The 21924-nt window shown below is 36.8% G+C and overlaps 1 protein-coding gene across 3 annotated transcripts in view; it reads left to right on the forward strand.

Annotated features, from left to right (window-relative positions):
- The window catches only part of NEDD4 (NEDD4 E3 ubiquitin protein ligase), a 50636-nt gene that overhangs the window by 10395 nt on the left and 18317 nt on the right, over positions 1-21924 (forward strand). The window contains exons 3-8 of one of the 3 annotated variants that reach the window (XM_041418587.1): positions 1088-1166; positions 2290-2328; positions 2823-2876; positions 20516-20566; positions 21385-21446; positions 21784-21886. In XM_041418587.1, coding sequence (XP_041274521.1) covers positions 1088-1166; positions 2290-2328; positions 2823-2876; positions 20516-20566; positions 21385-21446; positions 21784-21886 — 388 coding nt within the window. Of the gene's footprint in view, positions 1-1087; positions 1167-2289; positions 2329-2822; positions 2877-7082; positions 9006-14513; positions 14606-20515; positions 20567-21384; positions 21447-21783; positions 21887-21924 lie in introns of those variants that run through there. The other 2 variants (XM_041418586.1, XM_041418588.1) reach the window with 2 other exon arrangements.

Below are 21924 nucleotides of genomic sequence, written 5' to 3' on the forward strand. Positions count from 1 at the left end.
ACTGTTTCAGCTCAAATTATGTGCAGTGGCTTAACATTTAGCAAAGGAATGATCAGACTTGTGTGTTGGTAATTGAACTGCTTTTAGGATTTTAGGATTCAACTTGTAGAGTTGACAAGTGGCAGAATGAATTTTGTGCTAAAGCCACTTTTGCTTCTGACCTTTGTACAAAAGGTCTAGAAGAGTATTGATGGGTTTAGTACAAGTTCTGCTGTCAGCTGCTTTGGCATATGTGCAGGAATGTTGTTATTTTAGCACAAAGTTGCTGTGTGTGACATCAGTTTAGCAATAGAAAAAATTCTGTTGTGAAATTTGTGTTTTCCCTAAAGCTAGACAGTCTCCCTTAAATTTTTGTTCATGTACAATTTATTTTTTTACTTCAAGCAAAAATAGATCAGCTTTTCTCATCATAACTAAAATATGTGAAAACCATGTGCTCTTTTACTGTATGGCAGACAGTCTTGGTCACTTTTTGTTACTACTCTGAGCAATTGAGTGCTTTGTTCATGAAAAGTAGATATTCTTATAATACGTTGGGTTTTAGTACCACAGGAAATGAAAAGGCAGTAAGACATTTTAAGCAGCAATATTGACGTCTTCATTACCAGAAAAATTCAGGTTAAACTCAAACTCTGTCAAAATGATAGAACATTTAGTAAAATTGTTGCATGTTTGAGGAAGTACCTCAAATTCCAGGTGTTCTAAAGTGTTAAGATACTTAATAGTTCAAGATTTTTCATTCACAACTGATTTTTTTCATGCTTGTCTTGTGGAAATGTGAGACGATTTATTGAATCTGTTCTCCTGAAATAACTGTGAAAGAGAACAGAGAGTCAAATTGTACTGGTACACAGAATGGCATAGCTAATATGATCATTATCACTACTAGTGTTTATATTAGTTTTATCTCTAAAACTGTGCAGGAAATGATTGTAATTACAAATGTCTGTGGTATTTATAAAGTACTTGTAACCCCCTGGTTACATAACTGCTATTAATTTAAGCCTTTCAAAACTTGACTGCTGATAATGGTGACCAAAAAGGTCATAGAGCAGCATACTACTTGTTTGTTTTTTTTCCCTACCAGTGACCCATATGTGAAAGTGACATTGTACGATCCAGTGAATGGAGCCCTTACCAGTATTCAGACAAAAACTATTAGAAAGGTTAGTCATCTTTTCTATGTGGGTGTGGTGGGGTTTGTTTGGGGTTTCTGGTATTGTGTTGAGGGTTTTTTTAAAACAGACTCCAGAGGAAAAGTTAAAGCTAAAGGAAATATGAGAATTCATATCTTTGAGTGAATGGACATGTGGAAAGGGGTGTTCTGTGGTCTGCTCAGTTTCTCTGTTTATGGCATTATTATGGTATTTTCTCTTCCAAAATTTTATTGAAAGGTAGAGGGAAAACTGAGGAATATAAGGTAAGTATTGATTGAAAACTATGTCATTAAGTTGGAAGTACTTGATTGTTCTGATTTTTCTGAGATCTTTAATGATATTAGAGTCTTTCTTGTACAACTTTTTATCTTTTTATGTTAAAAACACAAACCCAGTTTGTTCTGTTTAAACATCAAATTGCACCACCTGAATTAGGATACTACTTGTTTTTCTGGAATTCATGCAGGAAAAAGTCAGCACTGCTAACACAGTTTAACCAAAAATGAAGAACTGTATATGTGAGAGGGAAAGCACTCTTCCAAATTGTTGTTCTCAGATTGTGGCTCTGATTTATGTTATGAGATCACGCATGCATTTTTCTTTCCATGTTGATAATTGTTGCATTAAACTCTGTTTGTAGCTAAACTGTCTGTAGTATTTTTTTTAAATATCACAGTTCAAAGATGAGCTTAGCTGAGTGAGTTATGCTTTGTTTGGCCCATCTGTGCCTGGTCTGTGTAGTTTATGTTGCTTAGAGATCTGGCATTTGGTAAGAGCTTGCATGTAAGTAATGTGGGTGTTGAACTGAGAGGATGGCAGTGATTATTACTGAAGGTACCTACTCTAAATTAACTATTTTCAAGTGTGTCATGCACCTTCTCTGCATCCATGGCATAGCCAATAGCTCACAACACCTGCATAAATTGTCTCCATTCTGCACTGCATTAAATGGTACAAGACTCCTTTGACTTTTACCAGCAATATCAAGGTTAAAGGTACTTTTTTCTTAAATGGATTGTTACATGGAATAAAATGTGTAGTACATAAAAAATTATGTACATTTGTACAGAATTATCAGTATAACTAATGCTCTTTTTTTCTTTTTTTTTTTTTTTTGTTCCTTTGTACATAGTCCTTAAACCCAAAATGGAATGAAGAACTCTTATTTAGAGTAAGTGATTTTGTTTATAGCCTTATTACAGGTTGGATATATTACACATTGGGAAAAACTACTCACTACTCTCCCCACTTCAGAACTCTTCCCTAATTCAGAAATAACTCTACAATTAATGTTCTAACTATTTGTTAATTGTTAATTTGCTAATTGTTAATAACTAACAATTAATGTTCTGAAAGGCTCACAAACTGCTTTCCTTAGAAATACATTTGTTAACTCTGGGACAAATGTCAGATTTTCAGTCTTGGTGTTGCCTTCTTTATTCTGTGAATGTTTATTTAGAAATGGTTTGGGATAGTAGTACTAGTTATGTCTTATTGGTTCTAATAGAAATGCATTGCATAGTAGAATGGCAGCAGGGTATAAATTTGCTGTTTAATAAGGACCTTTGGTATTTCTTTCCTCCTGCATAAACACAGAGTTTTTGCTGAAGACAAGTGCTGGAATTCAGTACATATGTTAATTATCACTATACTTCTTTTTTGTAGGTTAATCCTCAGAAACACAGACTCCTTTTTGAAGTATTTGATGAAAACCGTTTGGTAGGTCTTTTTGTGTTAATTTTGCAGTGTATTAAAGACTTGAATGAAAGCAAGTCTATCACTATTCAATGTGGATAAAAAAACCCACTCTAAACAACCTTAATTTCTATAATGAAACCTAAAGCTAAAGGCACACCTGATTATTTATCTGACATTACCACACTCCTGAAGCTCTGAAGCAGTTACATTATTACTGTAAACTTCTAATGTGCTTTAACTCATGAAAGCATCATTCTTTCATAGTGCTGTTCACATGACAGGACCAAATTCTTTGCTGATATTGAAAGCTCTGCATTGGATGTTTATTTTTCCCTACAAACAAAGCAGTATTGAGATGTGGTGTGAGAAGCTTCTTCAGTGTGTGAGGAGTAGCATGAAAGAAAGCATACATAGATTTTCTTTGGAAAGCTCAAGAAGTGAACAATGGATTGTAACCTTGTAGATAGGTGTCACTCTGAATAGCAGCAGGTCACTGGTGAGATAAGGCTAGCTTGTGCTTTTATCTCAGTGAAATCAAAATTCCTCCTCTGACCCAAGCTCTTATTTTGTGTCCAGATGTCTGATTACCTGTATTTGTTTGTGTGTTTCATGGTGAGTGAGTAAGCTTGTAGCAGTGCAGTCATGACACTGGCATCCATTTCACTGACGTTCCTTGTCACTGAAATAAATACCTTTCCCTTCTGCAGGAGTTTGGAACTAATGGGAGGGATTGAGTGCTCTTGCAGGCCAAACACAGTTTCATTCCAAATAAAGGATCTCTTTGTGCTTTGTGCTTGAGTAGTGTGTTGGCCATTAAAAACATTTTTTCCTAAAATGCATATATTCAGTAAACCATTGTATCTTCTCTGAAGGTGCTGCTCTTCTGAGCTTGGGAAGAGTGAAAATGTGTGTAAATATAAGTACAAACTGCCTAGAATAATGAGATTTAAGAAGGAGGAGGCTTGTTTCTTGGTTATAGGCATTACAGTGTCCCAAGGCCATTTACACTTAACTGGTGATATTACTTGTCCCAAGTATTCAAAATACTATGTCTCTTTGATTTTTTTAAAAGCAGTGTTAAAGGCAATCACAAGCACTTGGGAGGTTAAATGTGATTTTTCAGGATGCTCAGATTTTCATCTGCACGTAGTGTTATGGGCTAGAGCATATCCCTCACATCACTCTGTCCATTGCATGTCTTGTTAGAGCATTGCTGCCACCACCTGGAAGCCACAAGGCACGATTAGAAAGTAGGGTCCTTGATTTTTTGGGGGGAGAATGCCAGTGTTTTCTTTGTGTTTTCCAATAGAACTCCTTCACATTCTTTCTGTAATCTAAATATGTAAGTTGTTTGATCTGTTTGCTTATGGAGAGGAACCAGTTAAACATTTTGTGGGTATCAGCTGGTGAATGGAACAGCTCATCTCCCTGTTTCTCTTCAGCTTGCTCTCAGAAACTGTTTTTATCCCAGACATCTTGGGTTGTTTTAAGTAAGACAAATTATTGCCTTAGCTATGATTGTTATTTAGTGTTGACAAGCTCCCCCACTTCTGTTAATTCGTCCTCACATGTCAAAAATCATAGGGGCCTTGCTAAGTAGCCATGATCAAAAGGTGTTTCAACTTTTGGTATTTTAGTATTTTCAGTGTTCTTTCATCTACCTATTGGATGACTGTTTAAAGTCTAAATGTGAGCAATCTGGTAAAACTGAAATATTCTTATTTGTGTCCTTCCAATGGTTAATTTCCTCTTTACAAAATTTTCTCTCAAGTGCTTTTATTTCCTTTAACTTCTAGGGATAAATGGAAGCCAGAAATACCTGCTTGTTTTTAAGAAATGTTGTGTTCTTGAATACCAGCTTCAAAACCTTTCTTCAGAGTTTGTTATATGTCACGTCTTGCTGCATTGATTATATTGCCAGTAGTCAGATTTTTGAAATCTTCTTGTAATAGCTTTAAAACTTTTCAAAAATCACTTGTCTTGGATTTGGTAAAGGAGTGCTAAATCTAGTTTGTTCTTCTGACTTGCAAACCCTTGGTAGAATCAAGGGCTTGAGCAGTTTGCAGAGTCTTTAATTATGGTTGTCTTCTAAAACACATTAGAAAAATGTCAAGAAGAACACTGAGGTCACTTAGGAGATGAATCAGTGAAGAGGCCATGCCTCTTGCTATCTGTCTTATACCTTGCCACAATTTAAGTATGTTGCAAACTAAGTGCCTAAATCTGTTATTGAAACTGGAGAAATCAATTATATTAAGCTTTGAATTGAACTATTGGTATAGTTAAAAAATACTAACTTTTAGTTTATTTTCCTGCCAACTCTAATTCAGCAACATTGAATTTAACACTTTAAAAGCCATTTTACATTGCCTGAGAAAGCTGTAGTTGGCTGGCAATACCTATACAGGTATAGCTAAGGAAGAGAGGCATGTCAAGAAATTTTGCTGGAATCTTAAGCCTTGAGTTACCAAATTATGTCAGTTTATTGTTTTCTTAGGATTTCTTTAGTAAAATTGAACAAAACATTTCAGATCATCCACTGGGGGAGAAAGTAATGCTTTTACTAAAGGAAACCAGCACCTCCAATGGTTGCACTGCACATCAGACCAACATGTTACAAACTGTGCCACTAATATATTTTTTCTTGAGGAGGGAAGAAGCCTTAAGAAATGCATTTTCTACTTTTTGCTCACATATCTTAGGGTCACTTGCTGATGATTTTAGTTTGTGTTTGGATTGTTTGGTTTTATGGGTATTTTTTACTGTATTGCTTGAAGTACAAATGTAACTTTTTGAAACTGACTAAAAGAACCTTTCATGGTATTTTCCTTTCCTCTTCTCTCCCCATCCCAGTCCCCACCAACATATAACTTTAGAATCAGTCCTGTTGGTTATAATGAAATAAATTAAGTGTTGTATTTGTTGGCTTTTTATGAATAAGCTAGTATTCGTTTATTGCTGCATTCTAATAATGGAATTCAGGTAATGGAGGTTAAGTGAGCCCTGGAGTATAATTAGAAAACAAATTTGTTGCTTGCAAACAAGGTCCTGTGAATTTGATTCTTGGCTCTTTTTTGGGAAGGAGGCATAAATGTTAATTTTACTGCCTTCTAGCTTAAAATACAGTAAAGGTTAAATAAATATGAAGCAGAAAAAACTCCTAGTAGTATGACCTATAAAAGTATAAATGGCCTAGTGTTCTCTTCTGTTTGTACTCTTTCAGCAGCACTAAGTAATTTCATGTTAGAGCAGTAGCATTCAGTACTGCATCATATATGGCTTATGTATTCAAAAGTACACTCTTAGCCAAATGCTGCTGTTTTTCAAAACAAAACCCACAACAGAAATCCCTCTTAACAGCAAGATTCAAGATTGTCTTTTATCAAAAGTCCCACTAGGTGCCAGCAAAGGACCTCTACAGATAATATGAGCCAGTGAAACATTTTGTAGGAATTCTCAGTCCCGTTACTCTTGGAAGAATTGATAGTGTATTAACTTCTTGACATGCTGACTATTTTATTTAAAAAATGAAAACTAAAAATAATTAGTTATGAAACTGTGAGGCAGTTTGTACGTAATGACACAGAATAGCTTTCTTCTGTAATTCTGTTTGGTAATACCTTTGTGCATACTTAGTTCAGTTTTCTAAAGTTTGTGTAGCTGGTCACATATCTGCAAATCACATTGAACTGTAATGAATGTGTCCTTACTCTGGGCTTCCAGCAAATAAGATGAGGTAGTTTGATTTGTAAGAATAATTTTGTTTCTTTCTACCTTTAACAGCTGTAGTTAGAAAAGGTCAAACTAGAAATAAAAACAAATGCCAAGTTATTAACCAGCAAAACTTTTTTTGGCTCCTTTTCAGTTGCACCTCATTTAAAATTATGAATTAATCAGCACAGAGGGTTCTACTATGTGCAAATCTTTAGAAAGTGTGATTGCTTAGCAGCATGTGGATTGCAAGATAATGCCAGATTGCTTTCAAGTTTTATTTAAATAGTGCAGAAAAACATTTTCTTAAGGGAAAGGAGGCTTATTTCACTAGTTTGTGCATAATTCAGACCTCAGCAGTTTGCTAGCATGGTTACTATTTGGAAATTCAATCCTGGACTTGATACTCAATTATATGGGACTTCATTCCTACCAACTTCCTGTAATTCTAAACCTAAGGGTAAAAATATTAGTAGTCATACGCTGCTGAGGAAAGTACGGACACATTGACTCAGCTCGTGCAGCCGCAGCAGGCGTTGCTGTTTGGAACTTGGAAGTTCTGGAAGCCTATTATAGCATTCATTTATGCAAATTCCAGAAGGTGTAATTGGAACAAGGTCAGTAGTGTTTGTCAGTGTGTCGCAGCTGAGGTCCTTGGAACATAAGTGCTTTTTAAATGAAGGCTTTCTGACTGCAAGCAATCAACGACGGTCCAGAAACTACAGTTCAAGGAATGGCTGACTTATTTCAAGAGGTACTTTCTTTTAAAATGCTAGTATATTGTAGAAATTAGGACAAAGACTGTAACTTTTATGGGCTTTTACTGTTGCAATGTACCAGCTCTGGGTTCTGTGCAGCTGCCTGTAGCCTTTCTGCTGAAGAATCTTTGTGGGTTTCATTTGCTAACATGCATGGAAATGAGAACAAATGGCACAACGGTTAAGATTGCATTTTGCTACCCAAAGAAGCAACACAGACCCATTATCAGAAACCTCTGAAGATTTTTTGGATAGTAATAATTGTGTGTACTTCAAAAAATCACAGACTTCTGCACCTAGCTTTACACAAGTGAAACTGATTCCTAGACAAGTTGCTTATGCACCTGTAGTGCAACAAGTAATTAATCAAGAGAAAAGCACAACTATTTCTTCACTGCAAATAAAAAAGAGCAGTTCATTGCACATTTCCTTGCAGTCTAGGAAGCAGAGTGGATGTTCTAGGTTTGGTGACGCCGTGGCTGCTGGTGAAGACACTTCATTCATTGGTATTGGTAGTGAAGGGAGCTGCAGTGCTGGAGCAGTGTCTGACCATCGAGCTAACGACAGCCTTCTGAGCAGTGCTGCCCTGGGCAGGGGCAGTCTCAGCAGCATTGCAGCAAGTGACAGTGGCTCGTTCAGCAGTGCTGGCAGTGACTACGGATCATGTGCAAGTACCACAAGTGATGGAGGTTCGTATACTAACAGTATCATCAGTGACAGTGGCAGTGGCACTCTTTGGACAAGTGACAGTACTTTCTGTAGTAGTGTTGCACATGGTGACTCTTCATATAGAAGCACTGGAAACAAATGTAATCCCTCCAGGAGCAACTCATCTCAGGAAACACTGTACAGAAGTAATACTACTTTTGACCAAGATGCTTTGTCAGTGAGGAAGAAAACCAAAATTCCATTGCGACGTTGTTCATCACTGGTTATTTTTCCTAGGAGTCCTTCCAGTACTCCTCCAGCTTCTCCAGTAAGCTCAGGTCAGCTACCACACAGAGGCACCTATCAAACATCTCATAAATTAATTATTTCTCCTAGTGAGCTGGCACAAAAAGAAGACCAGAGCATTTCCAAGGGATTCCTTTCAACAGCAGTCAATGGACTTAGACTGTCTAAAACAGTTTGCTCTTCTGGTGAGGTCAGAGACGTGCGACCGCTTTATTTGAATGCATCGTTACAGGACAAAAGTCAAATTTTGAGTGGTCCTCAGCAGGCAACTTGTGAAGAAGTACCTGATGGCTTCTCACGTGTTTCAGTTCATCTTACACAAAGAGCATTTGCATCAAGCAGTGAAATGGTTAATGGCTCTTGTAGTCCAGAGTTAAATCTGAACTCTGGTACAAAATACCCTCATTTAAAACTGGAACGTAGCACATCTGCATGTCTGCCCTCAAAAACAGATTCAGAATATCAGATTAATATAAATGAACTAGCAAGACCGAATGCACAGATGAGCAAAACTCCCCATATTTTGCAAAGAAGTGTTTCCTTGGAAGGATCACGTCAAAAAGTTTCTTGCTGCTTATCCAGCCTTAAATACAAGTGTCATAGTGCAAGGACGTCTCAGTTGCACATACAGTTCAAAGCTGGGAATGAAGGAAAAGCAACTGGTGTTAGGAAAAGATATGGAACCTCTAAAAGGGAAATGTCTAGCACTTTGTGGAGGCCCCAGAAGGTGAGTGTTGTGGTTTATAGAAAAATGTGATGGCATCTTAGAGCTGAAATTTAGCTGGAAAGTAGTAAAAGCTTGCAATCAAGACTTCAGTGCAGTGATTTCAGAGTTTCCTAATGGTGTCAAATTGTCACCATTAGGAAGTTAATTTTTTAATTATCTGTAACATTTGGGTTTTAGATTAGTTTCTTAGAATATGGGGCATACAGTAGCATAGGTGAATAGGTGTTGCTGTGAAACAAGTGTATTTAATAGATTTTAAACAATAGTTTGCTGTTTACATGAGCTCAGAGGGATTTTCTTGTCTAGTTATTGAGACATGGGAGTCGTTTAAACTTCAGATTAAATGTTGTAGTTATAAACACTTAACTTTTCCATAAATTAATAGTAGTTACTGAAGTTGTTTGCATATAAAATGGTAGAAATGAGTGATCTTTTAGTTTTATTTCAGATAGGCTTTATTTTACAGAACAGTTTGTTGTATGTAGAATTAAAGATAAGTCTTATTTGAGCAGAGAAACTGTAAATACCATTTGTTTCTGTATACACCCTGAACCACAGGAATTTTCAGTTTCCTCTCGCTCTTTTTTTCCTCCTTCCAACTACTATTTCAGCCTGAGCAGTACTGAGTAACTTAATACCTCTTCCAACAGCATTGCTGTTTAAATTATAGTACTTGCGTCTAGAAGGCTTATATTAAATATATATTTTTTTGTAATGAATTTCATGTCCAGCTAAACGGCAGAGGTGTCTACTCTTATTAACTCTTAAGACAGTTAGTAAAGCATAGGCCACATGGAGGGTAGATTTTAAACCTTGTTTAAATAACATTGTGAGGACTTAAATTATCTGAATATTTTTAGTTATGAATGCTGATAAAAGTGCAACAATTGATGGTTACTGAAATTGTTTTAAGAACTCATTCTCATTGATTTGACACTACTAGCATGTAACTAATATGTTTGTTTAAACAAAGGGCTTTTTGCCATAGACCTTACAGTTATGACAATTCCTGTCTAAACTAGTAGGACACCTTGGAGGTGTTAGCCTGGAATTTTCAGTCTTTTGTTGCTCTTAGAGCAGTGCCTGATGATTCCACACTTTCTGACTTCTTCAGTGCATTTTGCTTAGAGTTTAAAGAAAAATGCTCTTTCCTTTGTGGGAAACTGTGATTTATGCTTAAGATTTTATGCTTAAGATTCTTTATAAAACTCACAGTGGAACACAGATAATCATTAGATATATATATATATATAGAGATATATATATATATAAATATTGTTTGGTGATTCTTCCCAAAATCTCACTGTAAACTGAGGGGTAGAATCCACAATAAGCACAAACAGATTAGATCCAGACTATTAAAATGTGTCAGTTATTTTGAAAGTATATTGTGAAGATAATGTTGAGTCATGCACTTCAAAAACATGCATTTTTCATCAACTAGCACTGCTGGTCTCTGTGTTTAATGACAACTGATATGGAAGATAGTCTGTATTTTAATCCAAGTTCAGGATTGGACTGTTAGCTAACATTTCCAGCAAACCTCCTAGGACACTGGACTGGCAGTAGTTTGTTTCAGTTCCCAGAAGCAGTGTTTACAATGGATTGACAGAAATATCAGGTACAGAAAATTTTCGGTCCTCAAATGGCTATTTTCAGTTTTTATGTAAAACCAGTATATAGGTAAATAGTCTGTAAAACATGTTGTCAAAAAATGTAAAAGCTTCTTCCACCAAACCAAGCAGAAACCCTAACTGACTTCACAGCAGTTCAGTAATTCACTGGAATAAAGTAGATAAATGCCATTGTATTTGTTATTAGTCTTTGTGACCAATACAACAGATTCTGTGGCAATCATTTAATTACATAGTCCAGTTAATTATCATGGTGTATTGTGACTCATTTAAAAATAAACAACTCCCAAAATATTTCTCTTGACTCCAGTTAGTCTGGCCTAGTATATTGATATGCTGAGTCTGGGTTCAAATTTAACAAGTTGATACTGGAGTAGCATTTAGTAATGTCAGCTATCTGTACAGGGCAGCCATGAAATCAAATCAGTGCTGTGGTCAGAGACTCCAGAGGCTGAAGCAGCAAAAGGTCTATGCATTCTTTTCTTCCATGCCTTGCTACCAGCCTTCAGCCACCTCGGATCACATTTCCTGCTTTCCATAATCAACAGCTTGTTAAAGGCTGGCTTAAAAAAAATCAACACCATTTCTATGACAACTGGCTTTGGATTATTTTAATTAAGTCACAAAATGGGGAATGGAGGTGGCCAGTGTGTGACTTCTGGTCTTTACTGGAAACTTATTGCATAGGTTCTGTAGTAGATGTTGGAATTCCATTTATGTGGAGCAGAAGAAAGAAGTCCCTGGTTACAGCATTGAAGGTTGTCCTTGACTATGTATTTCTTCTTTAATGTTTTGGGTTTTTTCGTTATTGTTTTGGGGCTTTGGGGGTTTTTTTTTTAGTGCATCTGTCTCTGCTTAGGGTAGAAATAAATCTGCAACTAAAGCATTTTGACATCACAGGTGTGGATTGGAGTAAGGGAACAGGTTACTTGTCATCATACATACATGAAGTCCAAGACGTACAGAGAAAGGCAGAAACAGTGAATACAGTTCCAGTTCTTGTAGAGCATAAACAAATTTCTAAAAAATTAAAAGTTCTGTTAATCTCTTCTACAAGTAAAATATCATGTTGACATCCTTGTTGACATTAGCTGTTCCTTCCCCATCAGTATCACTCTCTATTGGATAATGTGAATATTGTAAATGTACTTGCAAATCTGTTTCAGCAGCTCTATACCTTTAAAATAATTTCTTATACAATTGAAGGAATAAAGTGTGTTATAGGCCTTACAAATAATTTTGCTCGAGTTTTGTCTCTAGTTATTGAAATGACATGTTTTGAAGCAAAAAAAAAAAAAAAAAACCCAAACTTGACTTATGGTGTAAAATAACCAAATTGTTTTTCTACTGGCAGATTCACATAAGGGAAACCTTTTAGTTGGACCTCTTGAGCTTTTTTCACCAAACTCTGAAACTTTGCCTTCGTAAAAGATGCTATTTGAATCTTGCTCTACTAAATTTAAATTTAGTAATACAGTAATTTGAGGGGGCTGTGTTGAGGGTTTCTCTCTTGAATAACTTCCCAGCTAATCTGAACACGCTGAGGGGACCAGAACCTGTGTCTGGAAGATTGTGATTCCCTTGATAAATGCTGCACCACAAGTGAGTGCTGAATAGTCTGAGGTTGTCTTCTCTCTTGCATTCTCCTTAGGCATAGAGCTTCTGTCACAGCATAACTCCCTCCCAGAAAACTGTGATCCAGCCAGGGAGAAGCGCCAAGAGAAGGGAAGGACAGCTGTGGCTCAGCTCCAGCTTTGCACATGGAGCAAAGGGCTGCATGTGTATCAGTGTCCCAAATCTGTGCAAGGAAGTGAGGTGGAAAAGGAGCAGCAAAAGCAGAAGATTATGGAGCCAATAAAAAGCAAAGCACAAATTGGCATCACTTTATGCTACTGTGCTATGGTAACCCCATAATCTAACAACTTTCATATTGTTCAGTGTTGCATATCTGAGAGGATCACATTACAGGACCATGTGGTGCATTGCTGTGTCATGGTCTGTCAGTTCAGTCAGGGAGAGTTGGGATTGAAAGGAAGGTTGTGTCTTTCTGAGGAATTGTGGGAGTGACTATGTTAGACTTCAGTCACATAAGAGTGTGTGTTGTGCCTCAGACAAGTTTTAGAAGCTGGAGTATACATGAATACATTGAAGGGAAGACAGTGGAAACTGTGTTAATCACAGTAATGAACAATTTATAATTAGTTGTAGGTAATTTCCTGCTTCTGTGCTTTAATGACCTGTAGTGCTTTAATAGCTGGTACTAATTTCTTCTGTTTTTCCTCTTGCTAAATGCAGAGTTTACTTACAACTTCTTCTCAACCTTTCTTCATGCTTTTTTGATTAGCAGTCTTTCTTCAGAGGAAGAAAAAGATGGCACACAAAGGATGGGATAGATCGTACAGCCTACTGCATGGATGTATTAGGAAAGTGATGCAAAGGAAGTGATCAAATAACATTATTTGGTAATAACTCGATCCCTGAAGTTTTTCAGGTTTTGCAGGTTGTATTTGGCAACAATGAGCCGTATGTAACTTTCAGAATATCATCATACTGTAAGGAAGCAGATACTTGAATATACCAGTATATTAAAGCTCTAGCACTTTGCAGTCCTTAGCAAACATTACGTGTACATATTAAGGAGAAGTTTTATTTGATTGTCCTGTGTGGAGATTATGATTAGCCTAATTCTGTTTACAGTCTGCAGCTGAACTGAATTTGGGCAGGTTTCTCCTGCCAGAAAAAAATAGGGAAACTAAAACTGCAGAACCATGCAGAGCAGGCCTCCTGAAACAGCTTATGTAAATATGTAATTATCCAGCCTTCAGGGTGATTCATGTCCTTTTAATCTTCCATGAGAGAGTGGCTAGCGTTGATGCTGTGGCTTCTTTAATGTTGCCACAAGCTATAGTTACTCTGTTTTTGAAATGTGGTATACCTACAAGAATGTGTTAAATAAAACTTGTTCACAGGGCAAGCTAGAGACATTCTTCCTTTACTCCTCACTACCTGAGGAACTTGCAGGCTTTTAGATATGAGACAAGATCATTGCTTTAATTTAATTTTTTTTTCCAATTTGGAAATCAGTGTTGAAAAGTGCCAAGTATTCCACACATGAAAAGCAGCTAATGATGTACCCTTGATGATGGCCTACTGTACTGGTCAGGAAATGGTTTGTGTCATGGGGAAAGACTTGCTGAAAATGTTAGCTCAGATCTTGTTGACAGGCAAATAAAAGCTTAGGATTTATTAGGGAAGAAATAAACTAACAAAATTAAAACCACCATTATGGAATTGCACAAATCCACATAGGTGCATGACATGTATATTTCTGGTGGTTCTTCAGGAAGCATGGATAACAGAACTGAAAAAGGAAGGGTTGCAAGATTGGTGTGAGTTTTATGTGAGGAGAAACACTAAGTAGACCAGGGGTTTTTCAGCTTTGGAAAAAAAAAAGGTGGTATAGAGGGAATCTGTAAAACTATACTTTAGGGGAGGTGAATTTTTCCATTCCACTTTTTAAAAAATATATTCTTTTATGTGTTGCTAAGCAAATGGTCTCAAGATCTTCATATCAAAAGTAGAAATAGATTTTAACAAGTTAAGTAAGTTGTAGAAATATCCATCAAAGGGTATTTTCAATATGTGTTTTAATGTCAGGATCAAGGGGTCCATGACCACTTATTCATTGGAAACTGGAGGTTGTATCAAAGGAAGTACTGTTCTTAATTACCACTATTATTATTATTATTCCTTAAGCATCTGCTCTTGGCCATTACATGGAAAGGATACGAGGGTAGGCAGAGTGTTAATCTGACCCCCAGGCTCTCTGGTGCCTGGCAGCCCTTGCAGCCACAGAGGATCAAGTGGTAGAAATGCTCTCCCCTCACCCTTGGCAGAGTGCTCTTCTGTGTTCCAACACGTGTTTTCTCATCTTCCAGAAGTGGATGAATTTCGCAGATTAAGCAAGTAAGCAAAACTGAGTGGCCTTTTCAAGTCATTTGCTTATGACTGACTTTCACCCTTGTCTGAAGGGGACTGCCCTGCATTTCTGTGAAGTGTCTCTGTTTCAAGTGTACTTTTTTCCTTACTCCCTGTGACAAACAGAACATGCTGATTTGGGAATGCAGCCAGCAAAATGTTTGTAGCTCATTGCAGTGTTAGTTTATGGATCTATAATCATCTCTGTTTCAAGAGAGTGCATCATTCTTTTTTTCTGTCATGATAGTTTACAATAAACTGAACAGTCTACAGATAGCTGCAATTATTGTTTGAGACCTTGGGCTGCTTTCAGCTGTATCCACTGTAACATAAGCAAACAGAATTTAAGAAGGACATCAGCAAGTTGCTGGCTGAAATTACATACAAACTTGAATTGGAGTCATTGAAGTTAGGGCGTATTAAAATGCAAATGAAACACTCCAGCTACTCTGTAAGAGGAATGTGGTAAGAAACACAGGACTGGATTCTTTCAGACCTGGATGATTTCTCTGGCAATCAGTGATTTTCCTAGCATAAGGGAGATGGCCTCTTTGGTAACGTCAAAGTACAAGGGCTTTTTGAAGGGAAAGGGATTCCAGAATTTATTATGAACATTACTTATTTTTAATTGAGTTTCTACATTAGCCAGTTATTCTACTAATCATTGTTTCTACTAAGTTTGTTTTGGGACAAATATTTAGTGTTTTAATGAGAAATCTGAAGTAGTTAACATCTGACAAATTATAGGCTAATAAAACCATGTGTGAGGTGGGAAGTGTAATATAACTTTGTTAGTGTCTTTGAGCTTGTCTGAAATAAATGGTAATACTGTTTTGTTGGAAAAGTGATTGTGGTTGGATTATTTGTGTTGTGGTTGCCTTTTGTCATTAGAGGTTGAGGCATCCAAGGTCAGTTCATGCAGACTGGTTTTGGACAGGTGGGATTCACAGCGGACCTTCAAACAAACCCAACCGTGAGTTCTGCTCTAGCCAGGTCCTGTGTCTACCCTTACACCTGGCAGCAAGAGGTTTAGGCTTGGGGCTGGGAGAGGTCGATAGGTGAGGCTTGAGGCTCCTGTTCAGCAGTGGCTGGGGGCTAAAGCTGGGTGTGGAGTGCTGTGGTGTGGCTGGCAGTGGCCACCACCTGTGTGCTGATGCACAGGGCTGTCCTGAGTCAGTGTTGGTGCTGCATTTGCATTGACAGTACATTTGGGAATTCCTTTGAAAACTGCTGGACTGACTTTGGAGCAAGGTGAGGCCATACAGCCTGCATCCAGCCCTGCTCTAGGCTTGTGCTGTAAGAAGTGGCCAGGTACCTGTAGAGCCCTGGCCAGCTGAGGTAATTTAGGGCTGAAAAGCAGCTTCCAGCTTTATGCCTCTGTGTGATCCTGAACTGGATCAAGTGAACTTCATAGGAGTGAGACCATGATGCAGACATGCTCCAGTTGTCTCCCTTTTGGAGAAAATTAGTTTCTCTTATTTTTAATTCTATGCCTTCCCTCTTGCTCTGAAAAACAAAAAGTTGAATGACTGTATGAAATCCTTCAGAGCTGAATGTGTTAATTAGCCACTGTAGTAAACATCTGCAGTACCTGGTTTATTTGTTGTTACTTCTGAGACCAAATTACACATGCAGTTTTAACATTGGATAGAATTTTACATTTCTGTGTTTTAAGCTTTGTAGTGTTACATGGAGAAGGTGAAAGTGCGCCTGGAATTGTTAGTACAAGAGTTTGTTTTTCAAACTTTATTTGAAGTCGTAAAATATGGCAAAAAAGCTTTCACAAAACAGATGCAAGGGTTTTATGTTTTTATATTATTATGAAGATAACTGACTTGATGTCAGGAATGACTTGTTGAAATAGTACTTAATTAAATATTTGATACTGTTTTCTAAAGTTTTTGTGGTGAATATTGGCAGATTTAACACAAGAGGACAAGTCTGGATTGGCTTTTGACTTTTCATAAAATGTAATATGCCTGCTTTTTATATGGTAGTTTGTTTGGCACATGCATACATCAAACCAAAGCAACTTGAAGTCCTGATGAATAAAATCAATGCATTAATACCTTTTGACATGTTCTCTGTTTATGTTGTTCTGAAGTATGCTTTGGTTATATTAGACAACTTGACTTCCTGTAAACTGTGTGGGAAAAAAAGCTATCTTAAATGTCATTGTTAATAAACTTTTAAGGACAAGTTCTCAAAGCAGCACACTTTGCGTGCACTAATATATGAATGTTGTTGTAAAAGTACTGTATACTAAATATGAACTTTAAAGGAAGCAGTAAGATTTTGGTGCCATATAAAATGTGTAAGCTATAAATGGAGAAACAGATGATGCTTTTACTCTGGTCTTTAGATAAACAGTTGTCTGAAAATATCTTTGGAAGTGAGAGAGAATTAGTGAAAATAACCTCAGTGTCATTTCTAAATGCTGTCTGTTAAGCAGATGGTAAAACTGCTGAGGCATGTTGTGCTGACACCTTGCTGTTGAAACAGCCAGCAGGGCTGAAGGTCCTGCAGAAACACATGTTGTGTAATAACCCTTGACCTAACAGTATGTATTCTCCCTATTTTGAAAATGCTGATAGGGTCTTGTATCTCACTGCCATAGATGCCAACTCTAAAGAAATGCCTACTTGGCCTACATATCATCAAAAAAAAAAAAAGACAGAAGTCTCACAATCCACAGGTCCCCCTTAAAAATACAGGAGATGGGACTGTAATGAATTCCTTGCAACCAAATATTTATTGCATTGCAAGATAGAGAAAACATTACTTGTGGAATCCATGAATTTGGTACAAACTTAATGTCATAATTGAATCTTGGTTTTTTGAAACTGTAACTTTTTCATGATGAATAGCATATGCTGGCAGTATATTATGGAAGAAAAAATGCTCACTTTTTTCAGTTTAGAATTTAAGAGAACGAAATAATACACTCAGCGCAGCATGAAAAGAAAAATACTTGAATTTGCTAGTGTAGCTCAGGAAAGTTTTTTTCATTCTCATCAAGCTTGTAACTAATGTTGATGTTTGGGTGTTTAAGCAAGAAGAATGTTGGTTTTATAAGGCATCTATTGAGCTCATGTTTTCTTAAGCAGCGATAGTCCAGATCACTGTTTGTTTTTTCAATTTGAATTGATACTTATGTTCCCTCCAATAAAAGCTGTATGCTTTCTTGTTTTGCCATACAGCTGTGGATTTCTGTGCAAAGACTGAACTGTTCACAACTAGCTGCCTGTTTATTCAGAAAAAGACTGGAAATATGCTTGGATTCTAATTAATGCACTAATACCACCAAACATTTGTCACAAAAACTGGTAGAGAAAATGCTTGTTATTTCAACACCCTGTCTTGTACAAGAGCTGTTTCAAAAGGCTATGTGGTGAATCCAGCAATTGAGAAAGGCATTAAATTCAGTGACCCATTTTCAAATCTGATAAATTTTGGATTATGTTCTCGGTACTGCTATTAAATATGTGACTCAGATAAGCATGTCTGTTTAAAATCTTACTTCAATTTCTGATGGGAGTTGCAGAAAAAAAAAGTCCAAAATCTAAAAGTTAGTAAGCATATATTTGTAAAGTAGATGAAAATGAGTTTTCAACAGAATTACTGTCTTTTTGAATGCTTTGGCATTGCACTGGAGTTCTTCAAATGAATTGTGTACAGCAGCTGTCTGTCCTCACCTGTTTTTAATAACTTTCTATAGACTAAACCACTGAATCAGTAAAATACAAGGCCTCTCTGTTAGCGCAGTATATCATTAATTGAGGTTCATGCCAAGCAGTAAGTTTGAGTTCTCTGGCTGTTAAGAAATTAGAAGTTGACAAGAACAACTGACCCACTTGTGTGTGTTGCCTGCTGTGATGGAACAGAGATCCAAACAGTTTCAGCTCCGCTGGCATTTAGTTGTTCCTGTGTGCCATGTCTGTTGCGAAGCTGCTTTGGCACCTCTTGGCAGGCAGTTAGTCAGCTTGTCATGGGGGCACACATTGCTGGAGATCATTCCTGCTATCTGATTTATGTGTTAGTTGTTTGGAGGTCAACAAAAATCTCCACTCAGGGTTTTGCTTTCTGGCTGGAGGAGAAAGTACTGTTAAAGAGTTGGTTATCGAGGCTAACTCTGCTAAAAATAGGAGGAGAGGCAGCAGAATAATAAAGTGAATAACAGGAGCCCATACTCAAATTATGCTGGTAACAAACACAATGTTCTGAGGGTTTCTAAAATAGAGAAAACTTTTGTCCCACATTCCAATAATTTATTTGGAAGGCATGTTCCACTTGAGGCTTGCCAAGAACTTTACAAATACTAAGCCTTTTAGCATGTCTAAGGTATGTGCTGTGCCATTTAAAAAAGAACCTCATAGGCAAAAATGATAACTATTTTTTTCCAGAGTCCTGTGGTCTATAATAGCACAGAAAGTGTTCCTTCAGTAGTTGAGGGAAGCCTGCACAGGTATGAAACCTGTTGTAGCTTTCTAGCTCAAATGAGTTTGTGGACTAAAACAGTGGATGTTTTTTGTATATTTTAATTTTTGTCCCCTTCAGTTCTGAACATGGCAATCACACTGCAAACTGAATTTGAAGTGATATATCTCCAAATTTCTATATTTTATCACCTATAACAACATAGTTGCACTTTTTTCAGGTGTAAAAATTTGAGGCCCACATGAGACACTGATTCTTCAAATAAATGTATGACTTAAAGGTTAAATGGATGAACTTAGGAGAACAGAGCTAAGGAAAAAAGATACCAGAATTACTAAGGCAAAAAGAACTGCTTCAAGCTATACCTGCACTTTAATGTCAGAGGGACCAAAAAATGGGTAGGATTGGATGGGAGTTTTAAGGCTGTAAAGCATTTGAGTTGAAAATCAAGGTAAGTTTTCCAGAAGAAAATTGAAACACTTGGTTTTGCCCTGAGGTGAAGGAAATAGATGTCAGCAAGCTGCAGAGCCTTGTGGTGAAAAGTTTTATGGACAGACATTAAAAATCTGGGGTGATTAGTTTGAATAAATGCAACAACAGATTTAGGAAAGAATAGGCACCAAATCCAGCAAGAAGTCGAGTACTGCTGGTGATGATTATTGGTGAATACTGAAATTACCTATGTAGATTACTGAAATTGTAATTTATTTGACAAGCAGAAATCCATTAGGAAAAGTCAAGCGTGCAGCAATACCGTGTGTTGTCAGTCCTGCCCTGGTCTGACAGCTGCTGCCTTCATAGTCTGGTCCCAGCTGGACAGTCCAGATGTCCAGGTCAGGTAAAATCTTCTGGATGGTCATTGTTGAAATTAAACTCTGCAGTGTGTGTAGACAGAAGGCATTTTTTCATAGTTCTAACAGATTTTCATGCCAAGCTTGGGACCACTGGAATTGCTGGAACTTCCAAAGCACTTACCACAGATTTCACTTACTTTTGCTTCTTGTTAGCTTTGACAGTAGCTGTAAGATTTGCTGTAAAAAATAAAAAAGTGTTTATACATGCCTGTTTGAAACAGCTGCCTAGGTTTATGGAAATTGCTGGGGCCTCCTAGGAGGTGGGTCCTTTAGGACAATGTTTCTACTGGAGATACTGACAGTCTCAGTCCTGATGCTGAGCAACTCTCCTGTTCCGTTAACATTAGTCTGTATAATTTAATAAACAGTCTAAATCTCCACCTCCCACAAATTTTTTGAGGAAGGCAGAACTGTCCAAGGTTTGGGGTGTTGGGTCAATCAGAACTTGCTCTGTGCAGAACAAGTTACTGCCTAGAATTCAAAAGTGCCTTCAGGTTCTAAGAAGGCATTGGTATGTTACCAGGGTGTGGGGGACAAACACTTTGCAGCTTTTTAAAACACTTTGCAGCTTTCAACTTTCAGTGGTGTTTGTTTTTGTTTTCTGTAGACTCGAGATGATTTTCTTGGACAAGTGGATATTCCTCTTTATCAGTTACCGGTTTGTATCTTTTGTTTGTTTTTAAGACTACAAAAGGGAAATAATATTTCTATACGCACTCTGTTAGTCATCTAAGGAAGTTAACAATACTGGTAATAAAGTGATTAAATTCTCCTGCTCTGTGGGTTCTTTGTTTTATTTTGTAGATCTTTTTGGGGTTTTTCAGTGCTGATATTTATAAAATAGTGTAGGTTACCTTGTTTTCCAGTACTGGAGTGCTTTACCTTTTCCATAGTTTTACAGTCTTAAAGATACGAAGAGATTGTAATTATTGTCATGTCTTAAAATATTTCTTTAAAGCCTGTAAATTTATTTTTACTGTTCCTTATTCACATAAACAGATTCAAAAAACAGGGTAAGTGGGAAATAGAGCTACTGTTGCTTTGGTCATTTTTTTTCTGTTTCTTGTAATCCTTTTGCAAGGCAGATAATCAGTTTTTAAGAAATATCACTAAGAACATTGAAATAAATAAGCTTTTTCATTTTCCTCTGAACTCTCAAAATATTAGCAGATACTAACAGATTTGTCATAAACTGTCTTAAAAACAGGGTAACAACCATGGCAAACCTTTTCCAAGAGCAGGTGTTTCATTCTGTAATGTGCATAGACACTGAAAGGTAGTTGTTGTTTTCTTGAACCAGAATATTGGTCTTACTGCTAAGATTAAAGCTGGTATTGCTGTTAGTGTACCTGAACCTGTAATTTAAGTTTTAAAATGTTACAAGGCCTTCAGAGAAATCAACTGGAAATTTCTGATAATTTTCTTTGATTTCAAGTGCTTGATAAAGATTTTTCTTGAAAAAAATTCTTATTCCAGACAGAAAATCCAAGTATGGAGAGACCATATACATTTAAGGATTTTGTTCTTCATCCAAGAAGGTTGGTAAATACCACATGGAAATTCTAATTTTTATATCTAAACCATGTTCTTACGTAATTACTTGTAACTACATAAGCATTTTCTAAGTTTTTCTGTTTCCATCCAAGAAATTTGAGTAGCCATTTCTAAGATACTGATATTCTACTAAAAAGTCAGCATTTTAAATACTTACTGTATTCAGAAGTCTGAAGCCTCAATGCTATTATAGAACTTCATTAATGTAAATTATAGAAAGTCACGTTTGTGTTGGAACACTTAAGAATAATCTTCTAGCTGTGCTTTTTCAGCTGTTTTGTTTTAGAAGTGCACAATAAGATGTTATTTTCTCTTCTGCAGCCATAAATCAAGAGTTAAAGGCCACCTTAGATTAAAAATGACTTACTTACCTAAAAACAATGGGTCTGAAGAAGAAACCACAGAACAGGCTGAAGAATTAGAGGTAGGAAAAAATGTGTTTATTGCTAAAACATAAATGTG

This window comes from Onychostruthus taczanowskii, unplaced genomic scaffold (assembly GCF_017590055.1).
Source record: "Onychostruthus taczanowskii isolate IOZ18803 unplaced genomic scaffold, ASM1759005v1 scaffold6, whole genome shotgun sequence".
NCBI classification, from domain to species: domain Eukaryota; kingdom Metazoa; phylum Chordata; class Aves; order Passeriformes; family Passeridae; genus Onychostruthus; species Onychostruthus taczanowskii.